Genomic DNA, 25,218 nt, shown 5'->3' with positions numbered 1-25,218 from the left:
GGAAAAAAAAAGCGCGGGAATCTTCGAACGAGCCGGGTGTAATTTTTGAAATTTAATTTGAAAAAAAATTTAAATTAATGTTCAATTGAGTTTGGCTTTGTATATATCTTTTGTTTCCTATATATAAACTTGTAAATTAGTATAGTTAGTAGTTTTTTTATTGGTAAGTCTATTTTATTCTGATTTATAGTATGTAAAAAAATTTTTGCACTTAAATTTTGGCGGGCTGATCGATGAACGATCCTCCCGACCCTATAGCTTCAGGACCAAGTTTCCAACTTGGTCCTGAAGTAGCTAGTTATATTACGGTTCCAAGTATAGAATGTGAAAACGATTTTGCATTAAAAAATAGTTGGGTGGAAAGCACTCCTAAAAAACGCAGGCTAAGGAAACAGGACAGTGATAGCACTGAGCCTAATAAAAAGTCCAATTCTGATGTTACTTTTAATGAATCCTTTAAGAATGATAATAATAATATGAATGAACAATCGGCTTTACCAAATTTACGTTCAGAATACCTATCTACTGACTCCTTCCCTTATATTGTTCATGTTCAGCGTACAGAGTCAACACCTGGCGATGGAACAACATTGCATCCCATTACTTTTGGTCGTTTTTTAAAAAATAACAATATTAAAAATATAGTATCTGGTAGTGTTAAAAAAATAGGGAGAAATCGTTGTATTGTAGCATTTTCAACGTCAAAGGATGCTAATGATTTTATTAAAAATAAAAATTTAGAATTAAATAAGCTAAGTGCAAAAATACCAACATTTAACATAAGTCGCATTGGTATTGTTAAAGGAATACCTTCTGAATGGTCCCCAGAGGAAATAATAGAAAATATTTCAACTCCAGCTGGCTGTGGAAAAATTATAAAAGTTAGAAGGATCAATTATAAGGTTATTATTGATGGTTCCATATCTTGGAGACCAACACAATCTGTTGTTCTTACATTTGACGGTCAAGTTCTTCCTGAACGTGTGTATGCCTGTTATAACTCTCTGCCAGTTAATCTTTACATTTTCCCTACCATCCAATGTTTTCAATGCTGTAGATATGGTCATACTAAAAATATATGTCGTTCCAAACCCAGATGTTATAAGTGTGGTCAAGATCATTCTGGCGACACTTGTACAGTCGAAGAAGATTGTGCATCATGTTTGTTATGTTCAGGCTTCCATTTCGCAACTAATAAAATCTGTCCAGAATTTAAACGCCAAAAGGATATTAAAATAAGTATGTCTGAAAAAATATATCTTACGGGGAAGCAAGTAAACTTTACCCAAATGTATCAAAGTCTTATGGGGATGTATTAATGTCTTCATCTGCTTATTCAACCACAAATAGATTGAATGTAAATAGTTCAAATTCATCCTACAAAAAGACTTATTTTTTAAAACCAAAATTGCCTCCTAAGACTATTAAGGGTTTTGATAAAAATGCTCATAATGCTATTATTGGGGAAGCTCAGATTCCTACGCCTGAAAATGGCTGCGGTTATCAAGTAGCCCCTAATGAATCTGAAACTTCCCAGATAATGGATATAATTACTTTACTAATCAACACTCTATTGAAAAATAACACCCTGAAACCGTCCAACGTTGCCACTTTACATAAAGTAATTGATAGTTTATTTAGTAATCATGGATTCCAAAACAATACAGTGGAACTGCAGAAGCGTGATACCTAAAAAGTCAGATCTAATTCACATAATAAATAAGCACAATCCTTTTTTAATTGCTCTAAATGAGACTTGGGTATAACCAAATCTCTTCTTTCGAATTCCAGTTTATGTTTGTATTCGTGATGACAGAATTGATGGGTATGGTGGTGCTGCCATATACTTATTAAAAAGTCAATACAATTTAAACGTCTAATATTACCAGCGCACAATAATAAATATGTAAATAGTGTTGGCATTAGTTTTAAAAATATTTCAATCATTTCAATTTATATATCCACGGAAATGATAGGGCTGATAGCTTGGCCAAGGATGCAGTGCAGTGTAGAGATATGTAATATGTATCCATACATTAACAGTTAATGTACAGTAGTTAATGATTAACTACTCTCATGATCTCTTAACATTACCGAAACGATTTCTCTTTGAAGCGTGGAATACGATCTACGGTGGACAGATACAGCATAAGGGAAGGAATTACTATAGAATTCAACCGGTAATCCCCATAAAACCTTGGTTTGTTGGTGTTGAAGCAAATAAATTAGTTATATCTACAATAAGTCGCATGAGAATAGGACATTATATGTGTATTCCTAGTCATTTAGCCAGAATAGACGTATTAAATAGTGAAGTTTGCGAGTGTGGAGAGGATGAGGGAAATATAGACCACATATTTTTCTCTTGCTCTTTATACGATCATTCTTCCTTTTATAATTCATTAATTTCTTCAAATGTTCCTCTTCCTACTCGTATGTCATATCTATTTATGTATCCTAAAAATATTATAATAATATATATCTACTTTTATATTTAAGAATAACGTCAAATTGTAATGTTTTTTAGTTTCTATTTAATCTATTTAGTTTATGTAAATAATATGTAATATTATAATGTAACTTGTATGTATTAATTTTGGCCTAACTCTTGATCACCTTGAAAAATATCGTACTATCCTATTTTCCCGTGTATGGATTCCCTACCTTTTACTTGACACTGGCAAATAGTTTTAGCTTCTTGCCATAACAGAAAAAAAAAAAAAAAAAAAAGTGTTTCCATGAAAAAAAGTTCTCTGAAATGTTAAGATTGCGTAGATAAATATTACACTGCATTAGGTTTAAGTATATAAAAATAAAACACTATTTACTTCAATCTGAGACGTGGGAAGTATAGCTCCCAGTGTTTTAATAAGGGTTAATAACAATTAAACCACATCGAATCAGACACTGAAAAATGAAAGGGTTCTATTCCTGAGCATACTCAAGCGTAAGAGAAAAAAAAAGACTCGATTAGTAAAGTATTTCGGTCGCTATCGTGTTAACAAGAAAAAGGATCCGCACATACAGACACACGGACGTCCAAGACAGAACTTTTTTAAACTGTTTTTTAACTAGTTTAAATAACAAAAATGACATCAAAAATATCATGAACGTTAAAAATAGTGTTTTTTCTTAATATGTGTGTGTATGTATTATCTTACAAGTGCAATGCATGATACATAAAGACATTTTAAGTTTGAAAAATCAGATGTTTTGCGCGAAGTGACAGTAGTACCCACCTCAACGCTTCGCTTATGAGGCGTGCAATATCTGTGAATAAGGTTAATTTATTTTCTTAGGAAACATATATATATTAAGCTATTGCGTATTAAGCTATTGCATAGCTTCTATCGCGGGTGTGATCGCGGGCCTTGAGCGCGGGGACCGAATCCAGAAATTCCGTAACGAAAAAAAACCTCACGCTCCCCACACCGACGGGCACGGTGGTGTGGCTTGAACTCTTGAAGGCATGCTATGCAATAGCTTTACACTATTTGTGCCGCACGTGTTTTCTTTTATTACATCGTCTCAAACTTTTTGGTCTGTGTAGCGCATGTCGCGTGTATCGCGGCTGCCGAGTAGGTATACCTACTCGGCAGCCGACCGTCACGCGACATGCGCTACACAAAGCAGTGTTCGGAACCGTTCGAACAGTTTCACTTTAACCGTGGTTTCATAAAACCACACAACATTTTTTTTTAAGTGAAACTTCTATATTCGGGGTTGGAAAAAAATTTAGTGTAACATTTTTTCGTTACGCGTGACATTTTTCCGTTACGCGCCATCTTTTTCTTATCCCTACCACGCGTGATTCGACGTATTTCTGTAAAGTTGCATAAAGAAAATTATTTTTTGGAAAATAAGGTCATAAAGAAGTTTCACTTCTTACGTGTGTACACTAGTACACGCACACATTTTTGAAGTGAAACTTCTTTATCGGGGTTGGAAAAAAATTAGTGTAACATTTTTTCGTTACGCCGTACGCGTGACATTTTTGCGTTACGCCGTACGCGTGAAATTTTTGCGTTACGCCATACTCGTGACATTTTTAAGGTCATAAAGAAGTTTCACTTCTTACATGTGTACTCTAGTACACGCATACATTTTTTTAATTATACCGATTAAACAACGAAATACAGCCACATACAGAATAAAATATATACTTGGCAGGGACCTATTTAGCAATACCCAATGAATAAAATTTTTTAGCAGTGCCCAGTGCCTCTAGATTTATTTTCGTATAGAAAATAAAACATTCTTTCCGGTAGGTTATTTTAGTTTATATTTATTAATAAATTTAAAAAATATATAGGCAAAAAGTTCTAAAATGTAATAGAAACGCGGCTCTTTAATTGTCACTTGTCTATACTAGTTTAAAGTTATCTGTGCTTGTCTGTGGTGCTCGTACTAATACCTAATCTGTGGTCACTAACAAATAACAATAATTGACAGATTTGGGCTCGGGATTTGGGTGGACAATGGACATTTTCTTTTTGTTTTCTTTGAATTTTGCTGTTTGAAGTTTGAATTACTGTGCTTTGAACACAGAACAATCATCATCATCATCAAACAATAATTTACGCATAATAATACAAATCTCTATTGAGAATCTAAAATTATTAATTTCATTTAAAAAATGAGTAGAGTAAATAAATAAATACTAATTATTCCTTGTTACTTATTGTTCTCAAAATAATTGAATTGTAATATTTATTGAAAGTTCTTTAATTATTGTTAACTGTTGCCAATAATTCTTGTAAAAAGTGAGGAATATTTCACACACACATCAGTGACTGTGAAACACGTATTAAAATACTAAAGATTTTATATAGAATACGAAGTTTAAACATGATTGATAATTACAGTCATGTTGACCCTAAAATATTTTATATATCTGAAAGCATACCCGGACCACAAGAAGATAGTATAGAATATTCTAATTTAATAAATAATTATAATTCTCAAATCACACATAGCTGTGACTGTGTTGAAATATGTCCCCAAGAATGTGATTGTATACTTTTAAGTAAAATACATTACAGCACCATCCAAACATCAAAAAGTAGTAACATTTATGAGAACAATGAAATTGAAAACCTGGAAAATAGCTACATACTAGAATGCAATGATACCTGCACTTGCACTGAAAATTGTTCTAATCGAACTGTCCAAAAAGGTCCAATCAAAAATCTTACAATAAAGCTTTGTAGCAGTGAAGCAAAAGGATATGGCCTATTCACTAAATCCTATATTCCAAAAGGAACTTTTATTTGTGAATATGCTGGAGAAATTATAACTAAAAGTGAAGCTGATAAGAGACAATCTTCCAACACCTCAGGGCAGAAAATGAATTACATATTTTGTTTAAATGAAGTTGTAGAAAACCAAAAAATGCAAACATTTATAGACCCAAGTGAATTTGGTAATATAGGCCGATACATAAATCATAGTTGTTCACCAAATTCTGTGGTGTTGCCTGTGCGTGTTAACTGTCCGATCCCAAAATTGGCAATTTTTAGTTGTTGTGATATATCACCTGATGAAGAAATCACTTTTCACTATGGCGTTGACAGTTTAACTTGTTCCACACAAAACACATTGAATGATAGAAAATTATGTTTATGCCAGAGCCCCCAATGCAGTGGTTTAATTCCTTTCAATACATATTGATAATGAAGTCATTATCCATATAGGTACATTTTATCAAAATTTGCAATGGCTGTTATTGGGATCAAATTAATTGTATTAAAATTTTAATCCATATATATCTATAATGGAGACTAGCTGCCTTTGTAAGAGATATATTTACATGCAGCAGTATGTACATCCAGTGAAGAACAGCTATTCCACACTGGAAGGTCATCACTATGGTTTGGAGTTTGGACTGCAGTTGAACATGCTAACCAAAGAGTATAATGTATAATAGGGCATGCTAACATTAATGATTAAGCTAAGCAGAATAATTTTTTATGACATATATATTATTTTTATTTAACATATTATGTACTATCAATATTTGGAATATATTATACTATTATATATATATTTTTTTCTTTTAATAATTAGTTATAGTTAATATTGTACACTCACCGGCACGGAATCTTGGCCACTGCAATTTTTTGGGTAAAATAACACAATTTCTTTTCTACTACAAAATTCAATAAAATTTTTATCAAAACTAGTTACTTTAATGTTTTTACTAACTTTTAATAATAATTGGAAGTTTATAAGAAGTACTACCGCGTAGATATGAATTAAACAAGAATTTACGCTTTTCCTGTGAAATTTAAATGATTTCTTAAAAAATGCACAAAAATTAGAAAGAACGTTTCCATAAAAAAAAATTGAACCTTTGAATATAGGATGTTTCCTTCTCTTTCCTTAAACACTGTTTGCATCCAGCCTGGCATACTCTAGAAGACATTTTTGATGTCCACTTGAGCTATAGTGTACCAAACGGCCCCAGCTGTATTTCTAAGCTCATCTAACATTGGTGCTGGGTTGGAATCAAACTTTATGTTTCTTTTAAGCATGTCCCAGATGTGTTCTATTGGATTAAGATTCGGGCTACGAGCTGGCCACTCCAATTTTTCAATAATAACTACTTGAAGGTACTCTTATACGCATCGTACGACACGCGGACGTGCGTTATAGTGTATTAGTAGCAAATTTTCTTCACTGATAAACCTGTAATAGGGCTGAACATGTTTCTGGAGAATTTCATCAATGTACCTGATCAAATTTAAGGCATTATCTACGATAACTAACTCCGTGCGAGCATCGGAACTTATACCTCCCCATACCATTATTGACCCTCCATGAAAAATCGCAGTTTGAGTGTGGTGATGGGTGAAAACCTCTCTTCTCATCTCCTCTATACTGACTCTTGGCTATCAGAAGCTCGTAAAGTGCCTTAGCAGTCATCTGTGAACACCACACGAGCGCACTGGCTGTGGGTCCAGTTTTCATGTTCTCGTGAAAAACGAAGACGTGCTTCTCTGTGATGTCTGAGGAGTTCTGGACGGCGTGCTGGTTTGCAAACCTTCAAATTAACTTCCTTCATTAGTCTTCTCACCGATTGCTCACTCACATTTCTTATCCTGGTGTTTTAGAGCCGGTGGCGTATCTCAAAAACTGTCAGAAAGCCATTTCTGAGTATCTCTTGAACAATAAACGGGTCTTCTCGAGCTGATGTGCACCTCACGCCTTCATTTTCTGGTCTGCACGTGTAGCTACCAGTCTCCTGGTATCTTTTCCATGCATAGTGCACCGCTGAACGTGGTACGTACTGTACATTAGGTACTTTACGTTGCGGCAGTCATTGGTCTGACATTGTGATGGCCTGAGCAGGTTGTTCAGATGTTAACGGCATTTTTTATTGTTTGTTATGATCATTGACTACAGTACAACAATAACAATATCTTTAAACGTCATAAACGATATCGAAAAAAGTTTAAAACGAACAATTCGTAACTTCAGCTTAACCGCACAAATCACAAATTTCGAGTAACTCTTAAAAAGTGGTAAAAGATTATTCTCAAACTTAATGATTTCTTACCATAAAATTAAACAAATAATATGTTAACATATCTGCATACAAAAAAATCGTGAAAAACACTTCAAACTTTTTTTATCGGCAAATTTGTAAGTGGCCAAGATTCCGTGCCGGTGAGTGTATTTGTTATGAACATGGACGTATAAAAAAAGACGGACGCCGTATTACGAACAAACAACGTGAAGCCACCATAGTAAGCTAGCGATCGTGTAAAGACAATAAACACGCACACACTCTCACCATAGTAAGCTAGTCGGCCGCCATTACGTCGTGAACTACCGACTGATTAACTGCGTCACTGTTTCACAAAAAATATTTAAAATGCCGTCTTGCGTGGTTAAATGGTGTCGCAACAATACAATTTTAAATAACAAAACACAAGGGATTACATTCCACAGGGAAGCAAGTTATTTCTTTTATGTTTTAATGACAAAATTATTACGGCAAAATTTATAGAAAAAAATACAGCCGCCATTGTCATCAGGACAGCTGTTGCCATGGCAACATGGCATACACACATGGATCTTTCGCCGCCATTACTAGGGTTCACTCAATGTTTAGGCGATATACCGTCCGTCTTTTTTTATACGTCCATGGTTATGAAATTGCTTGTTATTGTGAATGTTTATAATACAGAGATTTTAAATATGTCACAGAGAAACTTCCATATAATGGCAGCCACACACGATACAGTATACTTGCGCAAGCTTGTACTTGTACAAATTCACGTATTTCGGAGCCAACTTAGAGTATATATGTATTACAATAGTATAGAGCGCGTGTATTGCACAAATAATTGCTTTGTGCACATCGTAGGCAGATGAGCTATAGGGCGTATTCAGAAAGAAAGCTTGAAACTTATAAGCGCTTATCGGCGCTTGTCATGTTCATATAAATATGACAAGCAAGACAATGAACATGACAAGCGCCGATAAGCGTTTATAATAATAATAATAATAAGCGCGTAGGGATGTGACGACCCCATCGCCCATGGTTGGAATATCTATTGTTTACGTGACAATAGATACTCCACCCGTGCAATCAGTCAACCCGCAGGACACCTTGTGGCGGGGTGTCGGGGAGTAGCGACCCCGCGGGAACCGAGTGCTCTTGGGGGAGGCCCCTGTCTTCATCTCCGGCTCGCCTTCACCGGCCGGTCGGAGTGAAACCTGACGAGGACAGGACCCCCGCCTCTGGCTTGCCTTTACCGGCCGGCCAGAGTGGAGTCGCGAGAGCTTTTAGCTCGAAGGGTGGATGCGAATCATAAGTGGCGAGTGGGCACGTGATGCTGGACCCTCAGGGAGCGCGTGATCGTAGTTTAAAGTCCAGGGACGCCTCTCCACCCTTAGCTGCTCACAATATGTTGCCCCCTTGTCGCACTTTTGCAGCGACTTATTTCGGGGGCCCATACAGTGAGAGGGCGAGTCACCACCTGCCAACATATTTTTACTTTATTTTAGTAGAAAGACAGGTGCCATAGTTTCCCATAGTCCCCAATACCAGTCCATTTAGCATCCCAATCCATAGCCCAATTATTAAATTTCCATACCCTGCAATAGTCCTACATCGGCCGCGGACTGCCTAGGGCTGTATCTCTATAGTGCAGTCATGGGCAGGCTGCGGCTGGTGTCCCACAACACATTAAAATTCTCGAAAGGGCCTCTGCGTGTTGGATCCGTGTCCCCACGTAAGCCTTCCAAAGATCCGGGTACTGTCCTTCTGGTGGTACCCGAGTATTATGGAAATGAGAAACATAATAATAATAATAAAGCCCTTTATTCTGAAATCAGTAAACAATTCAACATAATCTAACACTATACATAAATAAATTTTAGTTTATTTTACAATATGTCTCTAATTTCAGTGTGCCTGTTGGCATAGGCCTCCTCCAAAAACTTCCACTGGCTTCTGTCATTTGCCACCCTTCTCCACTTTGCACCTGCCGTCAGTTTCAGATCGTCTTCCCATTTTACTTTTTGCCTTCCTCTATTTCGCTTTCCATCTCTTGGGTACCACTCAGTTGTAGCCTTGCTCCATTTCTCATTTTTGTCACGCATCATGTGCCCTGCCCATCGCCATTTTTGTTTGTCTATTCTTTTGAGTATATCCGTCAATTTCGTTTTCGATCTTAGAATGGTGTTTCTAATCCGATCCTGTCTTCGTGTGCCTGTCATACTTCGCTCCATTGCAAGCGTTTATAAGCGCTTCTAAGTTTCAAGCTTTCTTTCTGAATACGCCCATAGATACTATATAGATGTGTGTGTGACAAATAGGGATGGGTAGATATCAATTGCGTGTTGAGCTATCGATAAGTTATGTAAATAAATATGTATCATAAGTAAATGTTATGTTCAATGTGTTATTAAAGGAGAAATGTATGAATAAAAAAGTATAAATATTAAATATGTAATTTTTAATTTGTTTGCCAAGTTGTTATGTACTGTGTATACACGCCTTAACTATTAGAGGATGCATGGGGCCACCCAAGAAGGACTTGCACCTGTTAGCAATTGCGACATCGCGCACACCTGCGATTCCAGAGAGTGTTGCGGCAATCATCGCCACCGCGACGCTGTAGCTGCTCCGCCGTGGACGACGAGCACTCTTGGTTCCAACATTGAACCGGGAGGGACGTAGTTTAAGTTAGGAATAATTTATAATGTAATTTTTTTACAATAAATTATTAATAAGTAAATTTTGGTTTTTTTTGCGCCTTCGCGGGTCGGTCAATATAATTAAGTGAATAAAGTGTGTTTATTCCAATTGAATATTTATTGTTGTTCGCGACAATATAAAAACGTATGTAAAAGTTATTACTTTAAGTTTCATTTATATAGAGTGTTTATTTCGTTTCATAATAGTTTAACTGTATTATAAGTTCATTTGTTTTACATAACAAGTTTAATCGTCTATAATGTATGTGTAATGTTCTTTTTCGTGTATTTAGTTGCGTTAACCTGTATAGAATGTTTTAAGACTGATTTAAATGTGTTATGTTCGTAAATTGTAATAGTATATAAGAGAAAATAGTGTGTGATACATAATAGATAGTAAAAATAGTGTTCGTATAATTTTTATAGTTTATAGATTGTTTTGACAAATAAAGTTTATGATTATTGGTGTTGTTATTTTAGCATAAGTAAATAGTATTATAATGTAATAGATATAAGTAAATAATATAATGTAATAGATATAAGAAATTATGAGAAATAAATGAGTACTACGCGAGAGTTTTCCTACCGCACGCATTAACACCTGTAATCGACACATAAATATAACCGCTTTTCGCGCCAAAAGCACGCACGCTCGCATAACTCAGACCACATAGTACACTCTGCGGTAGAAGACTCGTCGTATAGTAATAAGCAGCATTTGGTCTTTCTCTTCACCAACCCCAGCACAATTATAGGGTGGAAGCCTCCACCGATGTGAGTCTTACAGTCCCTCACATTTTGGTCCATCGATTCCGGATTGTGAAGAAAGAAGAATAGAAAAATAGAAAAAATGCCGCTTACAAGACAGAAGAGCAAGGAAGAAAATAGCGAAGCCGGCGGCCGTGCTGCTCCCACAGAACCTACTACAGAAAATGCAAGCACGACCACCGACACCTCGACGAATGAAGAGTCAACCACCGCATCAGAAACAACAAAAACTGCAAGTTCGCGACGTCGTCAAGATCATAGTACAGAAGAAACCTCCAGCGAGGACGAAACCTACACAGAAGAAAGAAAATCGAAGAAACAAAGATTGGCGAAAGCCAAAAGAGCAGCGCTACGCTTAAAACTCAAATTAATTAAAGAACAAATCAGCGCCATCGAAGCCGAAGATAGTGAAGAAGAAAACCGCAGCGTCATATCGAACGAGCCGCGCCAGAAGGTCGGCCAATGGCTACACACATCGCAGCCACACTTGCTAGCCATTACGCAAGAACCACAGCAAGAAATACCTACGGTCACGTCGCCCCCCCCCGCCGCAGCAACCGACGTGAACATTACGAAAACTGAAAAAAGCAACGCGTCAACAGAGAAGAACTCGTCGAACATCAACATATCAGAGCTCGCGGCGGCCATCACAATCGCCGCGAGAAGCGGTCCTGCAACAACACCGAGGTACATCACCGATCTACCACAGTATACGGGGTCACATCAAGAATGGCTCTCATTCAAAGCAGCGTACAACGAATCTGCACCGGCGTTTACGAAAATAGAAAATACAGCACGCCTTCGCAGAAGTCTTAAAGGGCGAGCAAAAGAAGCAGTCGAGAGTCTCCTCATATACGGCGGGAATCCAGAAGAAATTATGAAGACATTAGAATCAAGATTCGGCCGACCAGACTCAATAGCGTTAGCCGAAATAGATCGGCTACGATCGTTGCCACGCCCAGCCGACACGCCGAGAGATATCTGCGTATTCGCGAGCCGCGTCGCCAACATCACGGCGACACTGAAAGCTCTCAATCGCATACATTATCTGTATAATCCAGAAGCTACGAAGATCACAATAGAAAAATTACCACCAGTAATGAAGTATCGATGGTACGATTTTTCATCGGAGCACGAGACAGAAGAGGCCGACCTACTGAAGCTATCTCGCTTCCTCGAGAGGGAGGCAGAACGATGCGGCCCTTACGCTCAACCTGAAAGCAACATAGAAAATATAGAAAATAGAAGAAAAACTCAGAGAACGTTCAGCACGGTCAGCAAGCCACCATCGAAGTGTCCAGTCTGCGAGGAAGAGGGACACAACATATCACAGTGCGAAAAATTCAAGAAAAACGACGTGTCTACGAGATGGGACATAGCTAAATCACAACGGCTATGTTTCCGCTGCCTTCGTTATAGAACAAAGAATCACAATTGCCCCAAGAGAAGATGCAATGAAAATAACTGTGAAAGATCGCATCACAGACTGCTTCACTTCATCCACGCCGGGAAAGAGACAGAAAATCAACAAGAAACGGTCGCATCAACATGGACAAAGAGCGGTACGCGAGCGTATTTGAAGATGCTGCCCGTATGTGTATCCGGACCGGCGGGAGATGTCAACACGTACGCGCTCCTCGACGACGGCTCAACCGTCACACTCATAGACAACGACATAGCGAAGAGGACGGGCGTCACCGGCACTTTCGATCCATTACACATAGAAGCGATCGCCAATACAAAGATAGAAGCAACGAAGTCACGCCGTATCACTCTCACCATTCACGGCGCAACCAAAAATCACAAGATGACTGCGAGAACAATAGAACACCTACAACTGTCGCCGCAAACAATAACAGATGAAGACGTCCGCGGCTGCAAGCATCTTGGCGATTTAGAAAACAGTTTGAAATATTACAACGCGAAGCCCAGAATACTCATCGGTCAAGACAACTGGCACCTGCTCATAGCGTCCGAAGTGCGAAAGGGACAACGACATCAGCCCGTCGCATCCCGCACGCCGTTGGGATGGGTATTACACGGCGCGCACACTCGTTCACTAGGACAACGAGTTAATTTCGTAAACCACATAACAATAGAAGACAACATGGATGAACAATTGAAAAGATTCTTCGCCATCGAGTCACTCACAATAGAACAGAAGAGGCCAGCGAATGACCCGGAACAGCGCGCTCTCTCTCAACTCAAAGAGCGTGCGACAGAGACAGAAGATGGTCGTTATCAAATGCCGTTATTGTGGAAACAACGAGATTTCAAGATGCCGAATAACTACAGCAATACACTTCGAAGATTGTACAGCATAGAAAATAAATTAGACAGAGACGGAAGACTGAAAGAAAAGTACAACGAACAGATGAACGCTTTAATAGAAAAGGGATACGCCGAGCCCGCGCCGCCACAAAAAAGCGACAATAGAACGTGGTACCTACCACACTTCCCGGTGCTCAATCCCATGAAGCCGAATAAAGTACGTGTGGTACATGATGCAGCAGCCAGAAGCCAGGGGGTCTCACTCAACGATCACCTCCTCTCGGGACCGGACCTCCTTCAATCTCTCCCGGGGGTCCTGATGCGCTTCAGACAACACAGAATAGCAGTGAGCGCCGACATAAGCGAAATGTTTATGCAAGTGAAAGTGAATATAGAAGATAGAGACGCGCTCCGATACCTGTGGCGAGGCAATCGACGTGACGACCAGCCGCCGGAGGAATACAGGATGACGTCACTAATATTCGGAGCCACGTGTTCGCCAGCCATCGCCATCTACGTAAAGAATACAAACGCCGCAAAATATGAACAAGAATATCCGGAAGCGGCGGCAGCGATCGTGAACAATCACTACGTAGATGATTATCTCCATAGCTACAAAACCACAGAAGAGGCGATCAAGATAGCTAAACAAGTTCGTTATATACATCAACAAGCACATTACGAACTCAGGCAATGGGCGTCGAATTCACAACAAGTTATAGAAGCGCTCTGTGAGAACAACACATCGATGACGACGGTCGACATCAACGACGAGTCAAAAATAGAACGAGTTCTGGGTCTCATGTGGAGACCAGCCGCGGACACACTCACGTTCAACCTCGACATGTCGAGATTACCAGTGGGCGCGCTCGACATCGAAAAGCCCACTAAGCGTGAGTTATTGAAAACAGTGATGTCCGTGTTCGATCCACTCGGACTCGCCTCGCCGGTCACCATCAATGCCAAGCGGATACTACAAGAAGTATGGCGCCGCGGAATCGGATGGGATGAACAGCTGCCCGAAGACCTCGCATCGAAGTGGAGAAGCTGGACGCAACACCTGAAAGCGCTGAGTAGCATCAACATACCGCGGTGCTATTCACAATATAGTGAAGCTACGTCATTACAACTGCACGTATTCGTCGACGCCAGCGAGTCCACCTACGCAGCAGCGCTCTACTGGCGAGCTACCACAGCCGACGGTGAAACACACGTGTCACTCATCACCGCTAAAGCACGTGTAGCGCCGCTCAAGGTCACCTCCATACCACGACTCGAGTTGCAAGCAGCTGTGATGGGATGTCGCATGGCGGTCACAGTCATCGAAGAACATGATAGAAAACCGGAGTCCATCACATACTGGACCGACAGCCGCACAGTACTCACATGGTTGCAAACAGGTTCCCGCTCGTACAAACCGTTCGTGGCTCATCGCATCGCCGCAATAGAAGAACACAGCGCGGTCAACGAATGGCGCTGGGTACCTACGAAATTAAATGTAGCAGACGACGCCACACGAGACATACCGCATGACTTCAGCAACACCCATCGATGGTACCAGGGCCCCGAATTCCTCAAGTCGGACCCCTCAACATGGTGCATAGAACAGCCGAAGCTGAAGCATGAAACGGGCGAAGAAAAAATCAACAACATAGTCAGCAGACAACCTATCTGCAACCTATCAGAAGCGCTTCCAGAGCCCGCGCGATTTTCAAAATGGGAACGTTTAATACGAACGACCGCAAGAGTACTTCAATTCATCGATTTATGTCGATCGGCGCGCACAGAAAAAGTTAATTACAAGAAAACAAAAGCCAATCAACGCGCCGACGAAAACTGGAATAAAAAGGTTAAAAAACAACAACACAAAAGCAAGCGGACGCAAGTACAAGACAATAGAAAATTTAAAACAATAGCGGCGTCACTCATGAAACAAGCTGAAGAATTAATAGTGCGAGCGAGTCAACATAGTTATTTTTCGAACGAGTTAAGCTGTTTAATGAAGAATGTAGCGCCGCCTATCAACAGTAGAACAAAACAATTATCAATTGTTCTTATCAACGGACTGATAAGAGTGAAAACACGCATAGCAAGGACGCGCGACATCACCGATAGTCAAAAACATCCTCCGATACTCGACGGAAATAGTATAGAAGCAAAGCTGTATATAGAATATATACATAGACAGCTACATCACGCCGGCGTCGAGGCTACAATTAACGAGTGCAGACAACATTATTGGATTATTCGATTACGACCGGCGACGAGGATGATAATACATCGATGTCTTGCGTGCAGACGACGACGAGCTATGCCGACCGCGCCACCGACCGGCGACCATCCCGAGTGTCGACTTGCACATCATCAACGTCCGTTCACATATACGGGAATCGACTATTTCGGCCCGCTAACAGTCACAGTGAATAGATCAACACAGAAGAGGTATGTGGCACTCTTCACGTGCCTCACGACGCGAGCGATACATCTCGAACTGGCGGGTTCACTCACCACCGAATCAGCAGTCATGGCGCTTCGACGAATGATAGCGCGCCGCGGCTGCCCTACAGAGATTTGGTCTGACAATGGAACCAACTTGAAGTCGGCAGACAAGGAGATACGTCAGGCGATCGACACAGCAACAGAAGACGAAGCCAGCCGGCGACTCATCAACTGGCGGTACATACCTCCAGGCGCGCCGTTCATGGGCGGCGCGTGGGAACGTCTCGTGAGAAGCACAAAAACAGCATTAGAAGCAGTGCTGCATCAGCGTCATCCAACAGAGGAAGTACTCACCACCTTCCTCGCTGAAGTAGAGTTCACCATCAACAGCCGTCCGTTGACACATGTATCAGTCGACCCGGACTCACCTGAAGCGCTCACACCGAATCACTTCCTGCTGCTCGGACCGGCTCGAGTACCTACCTGGGGCCCGTTCGATGACAAAGACCTGATCGGCAGAACACACTGGAGAGCAGCACAGAGACTAGCGGACATGTTCTGGACACGCTGGGTGCAGGAGTACCTACCTGGACTGCAGAACCGGCGGGAGCCCTACGGCAAAGGCGCAGCGCTACGCGTGGGTGACATAGTGCTAATAGTGGACAACACACTCCCACGCAACACATGGCCGCTCGGAATCATCACAGCAACTTACCCGGGAGCAGACGGCATCGTGAGAACAGTGGACGTCCGCACGAAGGGGAGCATACTCCGGCGACCTGCAAAGAAACTCATCGTGCTACCATCGACAGCAGCAGCAGCCGCTCACGCAGGAGACTGAATTGACTCAGAGTCAATTCACGGCGGGAGAATGTTCGCGACAATATAAAAACGTATGTAAAAGTTATTACTTTAAGTTTCATTTATATAGAGTGTTTATTTCGTTTCATAATAGTTTAACTGTATTATAAGTTCATTTGTTTTACATAACAAGTTTAATCGTCTATAATGTATGTGTAATGTTCTTTTTCGTGTATTTAGTTGCGTTAACCTGTATAGAATGTTTTAAGACTGATTTAAATGTGTTATGTTCGTAAATTGTAATAGTATATAAGAGAAAATAGTGTGTGATACATAATAGATAGTAAAAATAGTGTTCGTATAATTTTTATAGTTTATAGATTGTTTTGACAAATAAAGTTTATGATTATTGGTGTTGTTATTTTAGCATAAGTAAATAGTATTATAATGTAATAGATATAAGTAAATAATATAATGTAATAGATATAAGAAATTATGAGAAATAAATGAGTACTACGCGAGAGTTTTCCTACCGCACGCATTAACACCTGTAATCGACACATAAATATAACCGCTTTTCGCGCCAAAAGCACGCACGCTCGCATAACTCAGACCACATAGTACACTCTGCGGTAGAAGACTCGTCGTATAGTAATAAGCAGCATTTGGTCTTTCTCTTCACCAACCCCAGCACAATTATAGGGTGGAAGCCTCCACCGATGTGAGTCTTACAGTCCCTCACAATTGTATATGTAATAAAAATAAGTTAAGTAATTGGAATATCAGAAAAACGTGTGAACTTCTTAAAGTTAATAAAATAAAAGATCGGGTTTATTTTTAATAATAAATCAAATAATAATTATAATATTTAAAAAATGTTAAATTATTATATACTTAATTATAGTATTTCTCATTTTTATTGACCGCTAAAAAGCGTAAGCTTGTTATAAAGCTGTCTTTTAATTTTGTTAACATTTGACTTTCGAACTAAATATTTGACGCGTACCTACCTATATCAATGTATTTTTGTATCACGGCTCTAAGCAAATGTAGTTAATGATTGCTGCAAGGTTCTTGTTCAAATAAATGAGCGTGAAGAACATTAAATATATCTTTTCCAATTAACAACTTCAGCGTTTTACTAACCATGCTTCGAGGATCACGATCTGCTGCATTTTTCGATTCTATATTACTTTTTATTATTTTTTCAGGGGCATTAGGTACATAAATAAATCACGTCCTCTGATGAATAAGTAAGACCTCCTCTATCTTTAAATAAGATGAATGAATTATTTTGAGGTGGTGCGTTTGCTACTAAAGCTAATACACAGTCCGAGCACTCTATTTTATTTAGTAAATATTTTGTAACATATCCAGCAATATAGAATGTGACGTGTTGCGAAATAAAAGAATGATCTCGCTGTTGGTATATTTAGATCGCCCTCGAAATTGCTTATAAATAGTTCGTCAACCATTACAGCATCTTCCTCTTGGGATGCTGACCTGTGCCCTTTAATAGTTAGGTTTCTGTGATTAACGGATGAAGAACAAGTAAGCAGAGTTATTTGTTCCAGGGACGCACAGTTTCCAGTAAAGTGTTCTTTAAGTTCCATGTGCTCAAAATTTGCTTGTTTTAAAGCAATAATCCACTTATTCATCAAGTTTCGATCTTTGGGGAATCTGAAAAATAAGAAAATAGTCTAATAACATGTATAATTTTAATATTTTAACTTTTTTTTTGGGAAAGATTCAGTATTTTGGGTAGGTTTATCCTCAAAATATTTTATTCTATATTTGTAGATAAGAACCTTTATTTTTCTTACAAAATGTTGTCTCTCACTATCATAATTTTTTTGTTTAATTTTATCTATTCTACTATCAAAATCTTCAAAATCAATTTAGCGGTTCAAAAAATATATCGTAATATTACATAGGTACTTTACATTTACACTATAATACATTCCCATTCATAATACTAGAAAGTGTATCATACAAAACACACCACAAATTTATTTATAATACATTTTTAAAGGAGTTTTAATTTTAAAGTTAAATAAATAATTTGTTAAAATATAGTTCTTCTAGTAAATTTTATATCGAGTACAGCGTTGGTCAGGTCACATCACTACGATCACGTGGCAGCAGTGAGGCGCGCGAGCGAGCCCGCGCGTGTCCGCCTCCCACCTCCCCTTCACCCCCGCGATGCTAGATTTATTTTCATAAAAATAAGTATAACAATCGACTTACCGATGCAATGTGATACTGGATTTCAATTTTGTGTAATTTCTAGTATCATTTTTGCAAGATAGAACTGCACATTTCACCATGTTTATTCGTAAATATGAAAAAAATTCCAGAGCAACGCACTTCGTCAGCACTCAACCACGTCGTGGACCACGACTGCGAGCGTTCGCGGCGGGAACGTCGTATTGTTCCCACCTGTGCCTACTGTTCCCACTTGGTTGTTCGCACTCTATAGATAGTATCTATACTCTAAGGGAGCCGACCACAAACTGCTCAAGCGTGCTTGCACAAATATCATTTCACTGATATTCGTACAAGCATGCGTATCTGCTCCATTTAAAACAATATTATCATTTTTTGAAAGTGAGCTTCGTTGTGTTCTTGTTGTGTTGTTTTGTGCTTTGGATGATGCAGTGCCATTAGTTGGCTTTATTTTAGCTATGAAGAAACTGAAAACTTACAAGAGAAACAATATGGACTAAAGACTGGCTAAGAAAAAGAAAGCATTATTCGCACATCAATTTGTTGAATGAATTGAAATTTGCACCCGTGTAGGTGGCTTAAACAGTACTGAAACTTGCACGCGCTCCCACACACGTTCATGTCAACTTGTGCAAACGCAAATTTGCACAAGTTGAGAATTGAAACTTAAAACTTTTTAAAGAACTTGTGCAAGTGAACAACTTGCGCAAATCTTCTAACACACGATACAGTATACTTGCGCAAGTCCGGACTTGTATGTGTGGCTGCCATAAGGCAATACCTCACCAATACCTAAGCGAGATATTATCTGTGACGTTTTTATAATTATCTGTGACCAAAGATGCTTTATAATCTGTGAGTTCAAAATATTTTGTTCGGATTACCGGATTACTCATTTCACACGGCGCGGAATGCCTCCATCTTATCTTTTTTGATGTGAATAAATATAAAACATTATCATAGTCAACCTACTTGATACTACTAATACATAATAATAAAAGTAAACCTTCTCTTTAACGTGGATTTGTAATAAATACTGGATAAAAGATGACGGACACCGTGAATATGTCATTAGGTAAGTAACCAATTCAGTTATTAATTGAATATTTATCTATAATTTTAGTATGAATCTGTACTTTAGGCGCAAAAAAATCTTTGATTTTGTGGTTATTTTCATGTCACATTTTATAATGCTATAAATAAATACCAAGAACTGTTTTTTAGACAACGATGTTTATTTCATCTCAAGGTTAGGAAATCTAATCGGAATGCTTTTTTTATAGATGAGATTATAAAACAGAATAAACAAAACCAAGCAAACAGAGGAGGTGGAACAGTCCGTGGTCGTGGCGGCGGACGAGGTGGGCGCCGGGGACGGGGAGGACGTGGTGGAGGCGCGCGGCGAGGTCGCTCTCAATCACGGCCTGGAACACCTAACAGTCAACAACGTTCCAGGTCGCGTTCTCGTTCTCGAGGACCCCGAGGTCAAGCACAGACGCGCGGGCGTTCACAATCTCGCAACAGATCAAGATCCCAACAACGTCGTCGATCCTTTTCACGAGGACGATCTGTTTCAAGATCTCGTTCACAAGTTCGAGGTCTTACTCCTAAAGGCAGAGCAGGTCTAGAAAATCATCAATCTGAAATGCCGCCATTGCTAAGACGAAACAACAGAATAAACAGAGGTAATTAAATAATATTTTATGTTGTTTATAATATATGGATTAGTAAAGATTATCTAATGTCTGATTAAAAGCTTTACATTACTATTGACTAGTATAGTCCTGTTAAGCATTTTTTTTATTTATTTAATATTATTTCCAATTGTTTGTTATTTCTTTAAATGGGATACTTTTCCATAAAACAGCTAAGTATTTGGTGGCACTCAGGTATATATCGCTCATTTGCTTCTATAACGTGACAAAGTCAAAATCTCAATTGTTGGGAAAACGCATTTGAAAGTTTAAAATTCCTGTAACTTTTTAATTATTATGCTTAGAATATTCAGCTCAATACAACATATTAAAATGTTCTCGTTTTCTTGAATCAAATTGTATTCAGAACAATAAGTCGGTTATTAAATTTATTATGATTATTTATTTCAGAAAGGGCCCTTCTTGTTGCGTTTTTCTTGTAAAAAGTGTGCAGTATTGCATTACAAACAGATATGTACCATTTTTCTTGAAAAAAAAAATTGAATAAAAATCTAAAACTTTACAAGTTATGTCGTATTGTTACGTTTTATTGATAATCAGTAATCTAAATGTATTGGAAATTTTAATTAAAACATGTTACTGTAGTAATCTTTTTATTTTTGTATTTTGTTTTATAAAATGAAAGATATTTTTGCGAAATTATTGTGTAACTTTCTCTGAAATACAAGTAATATACATATTACTTACATATTTAAAAAAATATACAATTTTAACCAGACATTATGTAATATTTTTTGTTTTACTTTTACTCACAACCGTTGGCAATTAATATTACGACCCGCCCCGAATTCGCACGGGTGCAATCCTGATACCATCAATTTTTCTGAAGACTTTTTCATGTGTTAAATACTTAGTAGGTAAATTATTTTGATAAATCTTCAATATTTAAGAATGCGTTTGCAATGCAGGCGGAAAATACGTATAATGTAATTATTTACGACATCACATTAGAAACGTCAAAAATAACAGTATTTATTCACCTATTTATGGATGCTATTATACAATATACATATAAACCTTCCTCTTGATTCACTTTATCTGTCAACAAAAACTGCATCAAAATTGCAAAACGGCAAGCATTCGGCCGGGGAAAACGACTTTGTTTTATATTTTGCTTATCTCAGTAATATTAGGAAACTAATCTTTATTGCGGGTCCCGGTCATACATAAATCAAATAAACATATTAGCAAAACAAATCACAGGTTCTTGTCTCGAGACAGCTTCTTGATCTTCTAAATTCCATTAATCTTTCAGTATTTCACGGTGTTGTTCTTCGGAAAAAAAATTGACACTTGAAAATGCAGGTTTCTCTTTTAGTTGACGGGGTGGCACAGTTTTTTTGTGATGCTTTCGATTCGTAGGACTGTCTTGCATTTTTTAACTGATTTGTAATATAATTTTTTTTCATTTTTCTTTATTCAGTGGTATTTTTTACTCATTTATGCTATAAAATAAATTGATTGTTTAATTCATTTGTATTTCGAGAATCGGTATGATCTTTTCGTTTTTCTAACTTAAGTGAATATAAAATAAAATAATAATGAATATTTTCTCGTACAAGATTTACAAGCTTCCTAGACCGTGATTCCATCTGAAAAATAAATTAAGTAATCAGACAACATTTTTATCATTTATAATGCAACATTATAGCGTATTCGTTGTAAAAATGTATTATTTTTTATCAAGAATGTGTTAATTTGAGATAACCAACATAAATACCAAACATTTTGTACTTTTATTATCAACTGTAACGGAACATCTTAAATTAACCAACAAAAAACATTGTTTATTTCAGCAACAACGGGACAATCCTATTTAAACCGTAGTATGCGAATACTATTTTTACTACAATAATGACCCACATACAAATGTCCCGTTATAGCTGCAAATATACATCAGTAAAAAAACAAAAAGCTGTACTTACCTTTCAGAAAAACCGTGATATAATAGGCTGTTACGTTTTTACCGCAATGGGGCAGCAGTTTCCTTCTCAAGAGAGCAGCGACAACTGACTTAAACCGTTCTTGCATTAAATTCAAGAGCGAAAAGAGATTTCGCTAAACCGATAGTCGCCGACCTTTTCCCTCATAACTCGGTCATTTTTGGAGCAGAAATATCGCGTTTTAGCAGCAAGTAGAGCGCGATGCGCCGGATTCTAACACGTTCTTGTCGCAAATGAGCGATATGTAAATGTTTATTTCAGTTTGAAAAATACCTAAATTGGAGTTTTCATATCTAGCATATTTATTTTGTACTAGCTGTGTCCCTGTGTAAATTAGCTATTTAGAACTTTTAACGCTATAGTACTTATAGTATGTAAGGAATATTTTTAATTTATGAATACACAATTAAGGTAATATATTTTATTTTATTCTTCTAGGTGGATTTCAAATGAGACTAAGACGATCAAACTCCATGACACACCTGCAAGGAGGAGTTCATAGTAGACTTGGAGTTGCTGGTAAAAAAAATAATGCAAATGCTAGTTTTAAACCATTGGCAGTTGCAAAGAGAGGAATTGCAAAGCGAGGCCGTGGTTTCACTACTCGAAATAAGTATAGTAATGTCGGTCTTCGCTCTGATTTCATACTACAAGAACAACGACAAAATGTTATCAGATCTCAGACTTTTACTCGTTCTAGAAATAATTCTTTAGGTTCTGCATCTCAACTCACAGTCAGTGTAGCTAATGATTTTGCCAAGAGGCGTAGAAATAGTTTTGGAAACGCCAATTATTTGAATAAGCAAAGTTTAGCACAGCTTAATAATGAATATGGAGGTTATCGCAAAAGAGGTGGACCTGGTAGCGTAAAATCAATAGGATCAAATAAATCAAACAGAAGCAATTCTAGCAAAAGATCTACACAGTCGAGAGGAAGGGGAAGGGGACGGGGAAACAACCGAGGTGTTGGTAGAAAATTTATCAATAAACAAATATTAAATCCTCGATTACAACAGGAAATTGCAGCTGTTCAGGGAAAAGTTTATGGTAGTAATGACGCAGAATCTCCGGCTGGTTTTAATTTTACTCCTACACCAGCCACTACTAAGCAGACAATGCACCAACGATTTGCTACAGCCTAGTCAATAAAACTAATAAATTTTCTGTGACAACAAGGCAATGCACTTTGTCTTGGCCCTTTTTTCTAACAATAGCTGTAAGCTGTTTTTTTTTCTGGTATAACTACCAATGTGATTTATCACAGCCGGTTTATTTAAAGGCAGATCTATGCCTTTTTGTAATTAAACCTGCATTTGAAACATCATTAGCATTTAACAGTATTATGTTGACATTAAAATTCTGTAAACATTGCTTTTGTTTTGGTAATAATATCAATATACATATATTACATTACCTATGTACAAGTACAATTTAAAGTTTCATGTTTTCTTAGGTTTAAGATGGTAAAATTTCTATTGTTTATAAATATTTTTGTTACTTATAATATAGTGTGAAAATAAAAGTTCTTTCAACTTATAAATATTTTTTTTTATTTACATATTTTACAGGAAATTTTGGAAGGCTAAAACCCAGAGCTTGTGCCTTTGTTTTTTAATTACATTTTATACATCTTTGGCATCATGATGAGTGAGTCTGTAACTAAAAATAATTAGTATAAAGATTTGTTCACATTCATAATTTAAAGATTAGTTATTGAGAGTTGATTACATAGTCTTTACATAACTTCATTTTATATACTTATTCATTTTTTTATGGCATAAAATGCATTAGTAAGACTAGTAGACACATTATGATAATACTCATATTTACTTACAATTTTCTCCAAGTATACTACTTAAAATTAATCCATGAAAAGTATCTACTTCATCACTATCAATATTATTGGAGTCTGAATGTGAAAAAGTCCAGCCTAAGTGATGGCCACAATGTGGACAAACACAAATTCTCCAAGTATAACCAGGAAACCAAGAATCTGCTCCTTGACTCTAAAAATTAAATGTGGGCAATAAAACTTAAACCTTTAAGTATGTCCATTTACTGTATTCCTCAATTTAAATAGATAGACTACTAACTGCGCCAATATTTTTGCAGCTTGCTTTCTCCATTGTTATTATATCAAAATTGATACCAAATGGATTAACAAGTGTTTGAACTGTGATGTTTTGCTTTCCAAACATACTTTGCTTTTCCACTTTATGTGCTCCTGAGCTAAGCTTATTGAATAAATAATGAGAATCAGCCACATCGGTGCCACATTTTCGACATAGTAATAATTCTGAAATCATGAATTTTTATATTTATATTGTTTTTCTTTCTTCATATTGGCAATTTCATTCAATAAGAGCAGTATTCAATTAATGGATTACCTCTGCCATAAGTTTCTGTTCGAGAATATGTCTCAACTAGATAGTTGCAAGAACTATATAAAATTAAAGAAAACAAAATGAAAAACATTCCTATATTATAAAGTAAACACAAGAACTAGGATACTTAGCTATAGATCAAATAATATCAAAAATTAATCAAATGTGAATTAAAATGACAAAACCGTATTAAGGAAAAGAATAAATAGAAAATAATATTTAAGTAGTATGTTTAAAAAAACAAAAAATAATATATATTTCTAAGATTTAATCACGAACTTCCAACTTCAATAATTCATGTTCACAGATTCATGTTGTTTTCAAATTGACATTTGACATGAGACATTTCACCCCTCTGGGAGCCTCTGGCAGTGTTACCATTTTATTATACAGTCAACGAAATAGGTACCAAAAAAAAAAATATTTTGCTATATTACTTATAGTCTGTGTTACCTACTCTGT

At 37.5% G+C, this 25,218-nt stretch overlaps 4 protein-coding genes, 1 long non-coding RNA gene and 1 pseudogene across 6 annotated transcripts; 4 read left to right on the top strand and 2 right to left on the bottom strand.

Moving 5' to 3' along the window:
• Nucleotides 1-230: 230 nt before the first annotated feature.
• Nucleotides 231-1,693, top strand: LOC149909635 (uncharacterized; annotated as a pseudogene).
• A 2,725-nt stretch (nucleotides 1,694-4,418) lies between these two features.
• On the top strand, nucleotides 4,419-6,077 carry LOC149909634 (histone-lysine N-methyltransferase SETMAR). Its single transcript, XM_090117944.1, has one exon. The coding sequence runs from the start codon at nucleotides 4,849-4,851 to the stop codon at nucleotides 5,668-5,670; it is 822 nt and encodes a 273-aa protein (XP_089974070.1). The 5' UTR covers nucleotides 4,419-4,848; the 3' UTR covers nucleotides 5,671-6,077.
• A 4,982-nt stretch (nucleotides 6,078-11,059) lies between these two features.
• LOC149909633 (uncharacterized) lies at nucleotides 11,060-16,528 on the top strand. The gene has a single exon (XM_090120186.1). The coding sequence runs from the start codon at nucleotides 11,060-11,062 to the stop codon at nucleotides 16,526-16,528; it is 5,469 nt and encodes a 1,822-aa protein (XP_089976312.1).
• Nucleotides 16,529-17,460: 932 nt separating this feature from the next.
• LOC149909632 (uncharacterized) lies at nucleotides 17,461-19,201 on the bottom strand. Its single transcript, XR_016458589.1, has 2 exons — nucleotides 18,736-19,201; nucleotides 17,461-18,168 (listed from the first exon to the last, which is right to left on the bottom strand). It is a non-coding gene; the product is annotated as an uncharacterized LOC149909632 (long non-coding RNA).
• A 409-nt stretch (nucleotides 19,202-19,610) lies between these two features.
• On the top strand, nucleotides 19,611-23,906 carry LOC149909631 (uncharacterized). The gene is made up of 3 exons (XM_090119680.1): nucleotides 19,611-19,789; nucleotides 19,998-20,399; nucleotides 22,811-23,906. The coding sequence occupies exons 1-3, from the start codon at nucleotides 19,762-19,764 to the stop codon at nucleotides 23,512-23,514; spliced, it is 1,134 nt and encodes a 377-aa protein (XP_089975806.1). The 5' UTR covers nucleotides 19,611-19,761; the 3' UTR covers nucleotides 23,515-23,906.
• Nucleotides 23,906-25,110, bottom strand: LOC149909630 (protein cereblon-like). 2 transcript variants are annotated; one of them, XM_090119683.1, is made up of 5 exons: nucleotides 25,036-25,110; nucleotides 24,760-24,812; nucleotides 24,573-24,668; nucleotides 24,207-24,378; nucleotides 23,906-24,031 (listed from the first exon to the last, which is right to left on the bottom strand). In XM_090119683.1, exons 2-5 carry the CDS (start codon nucleotides 24,766-24,768, stop codon nucleotides 23,988-23,990), a joined length of 321 nt encoding a protein of 106 aa, XP_089975809.1. In that variant the 5' UTR covers nucleotides 24,769-24,812; nucleotides 25,036-25,110; the 3' UTR covers nucleotides 23,906-23,987. The 2 variants fall into 2 exon arrangements, with proteins under 2 accessions (XP_089975809.1, XP_089975808.1); XM_090119682.1 differs by having other exon boundaries at nucleotides 24,466-24,668; nucleotides 24,760-25,088.
• Nucleotides 25,111-25,218: the final 108 nt, after the last annotated feature.

Source organism: Colias eurytheme, chromosome 3 (assembly GCF_061535395.1).
Source record: "Colias eurytheme isolate Ceu_HAF_F1 chromosome 3, ilColEury1 Martin Lab GWU primary, whole genome shotgun sequence".
Taxonomy (NCBI): Eukaryota; Metazoa; Arthropoda; class Insecta; order Lepidoptera; family Pieridae; genus Colias; species Colias eurytheme.
This window is presented reverse-complemented; position numbering and strand designations above follow the sequence as displayed.

Bases quoted from the DNA above. Each gene is read 5' to 3' on its own strand.
- LOC149909631 (XM_090119680.1), top strand. From the start codon at position 19,762: ATGACGGACACCGTGAATATGTCATTAG. The intron at 19,790-19,997 runs GTAAGTAACCAA...CTTTTTTTATAG, and splicing joins CACCGTGAATATGTCATTAG to ATGAGATTATAAAACAGAAT. The intron at 20,400-22,810 runs GTAATTAAATAA...TTATTCTTCTAG, and splicing joins AAACAACAGAATAAACAGAG to GTGGATTTCAAATGAGACTA.
- LOC149909633 (XM_090120186.1), top strand. From the start codon at position 11,060: ATGCCGCTTACAAGACAGAAGAGCAAGGAAGAAAATAGCGAAGCCGGC.
- LOC149909634 (XM_090117944.1), top strand. From the start codon at position 4,849: ATGATTGATAATTACAGTCATGTTGACCCTAAAATATTTTATATATCT.
- LOC149909630 (XM_090119682.1), bottom strand. From the start codon at position 24,847: ATGTTTTTCATTTTGTTTTCTTTAATTTTATATAGTTCTTGCAACTAT. The intron at 24,669-24,759 runs GTAATCCATTAA...TCATGATTTCAG, and splicing joins AACAGAAACTTATGGCAGAG to AATTATTACTATGTCGAAAA. The intron at 24,032-24,206 runs GTAAGTAAATAT...AATTATTTTTAG, and splicing joins TAGTATACTTGGAGAAAATT to TTACAGACTCACTCATCATG.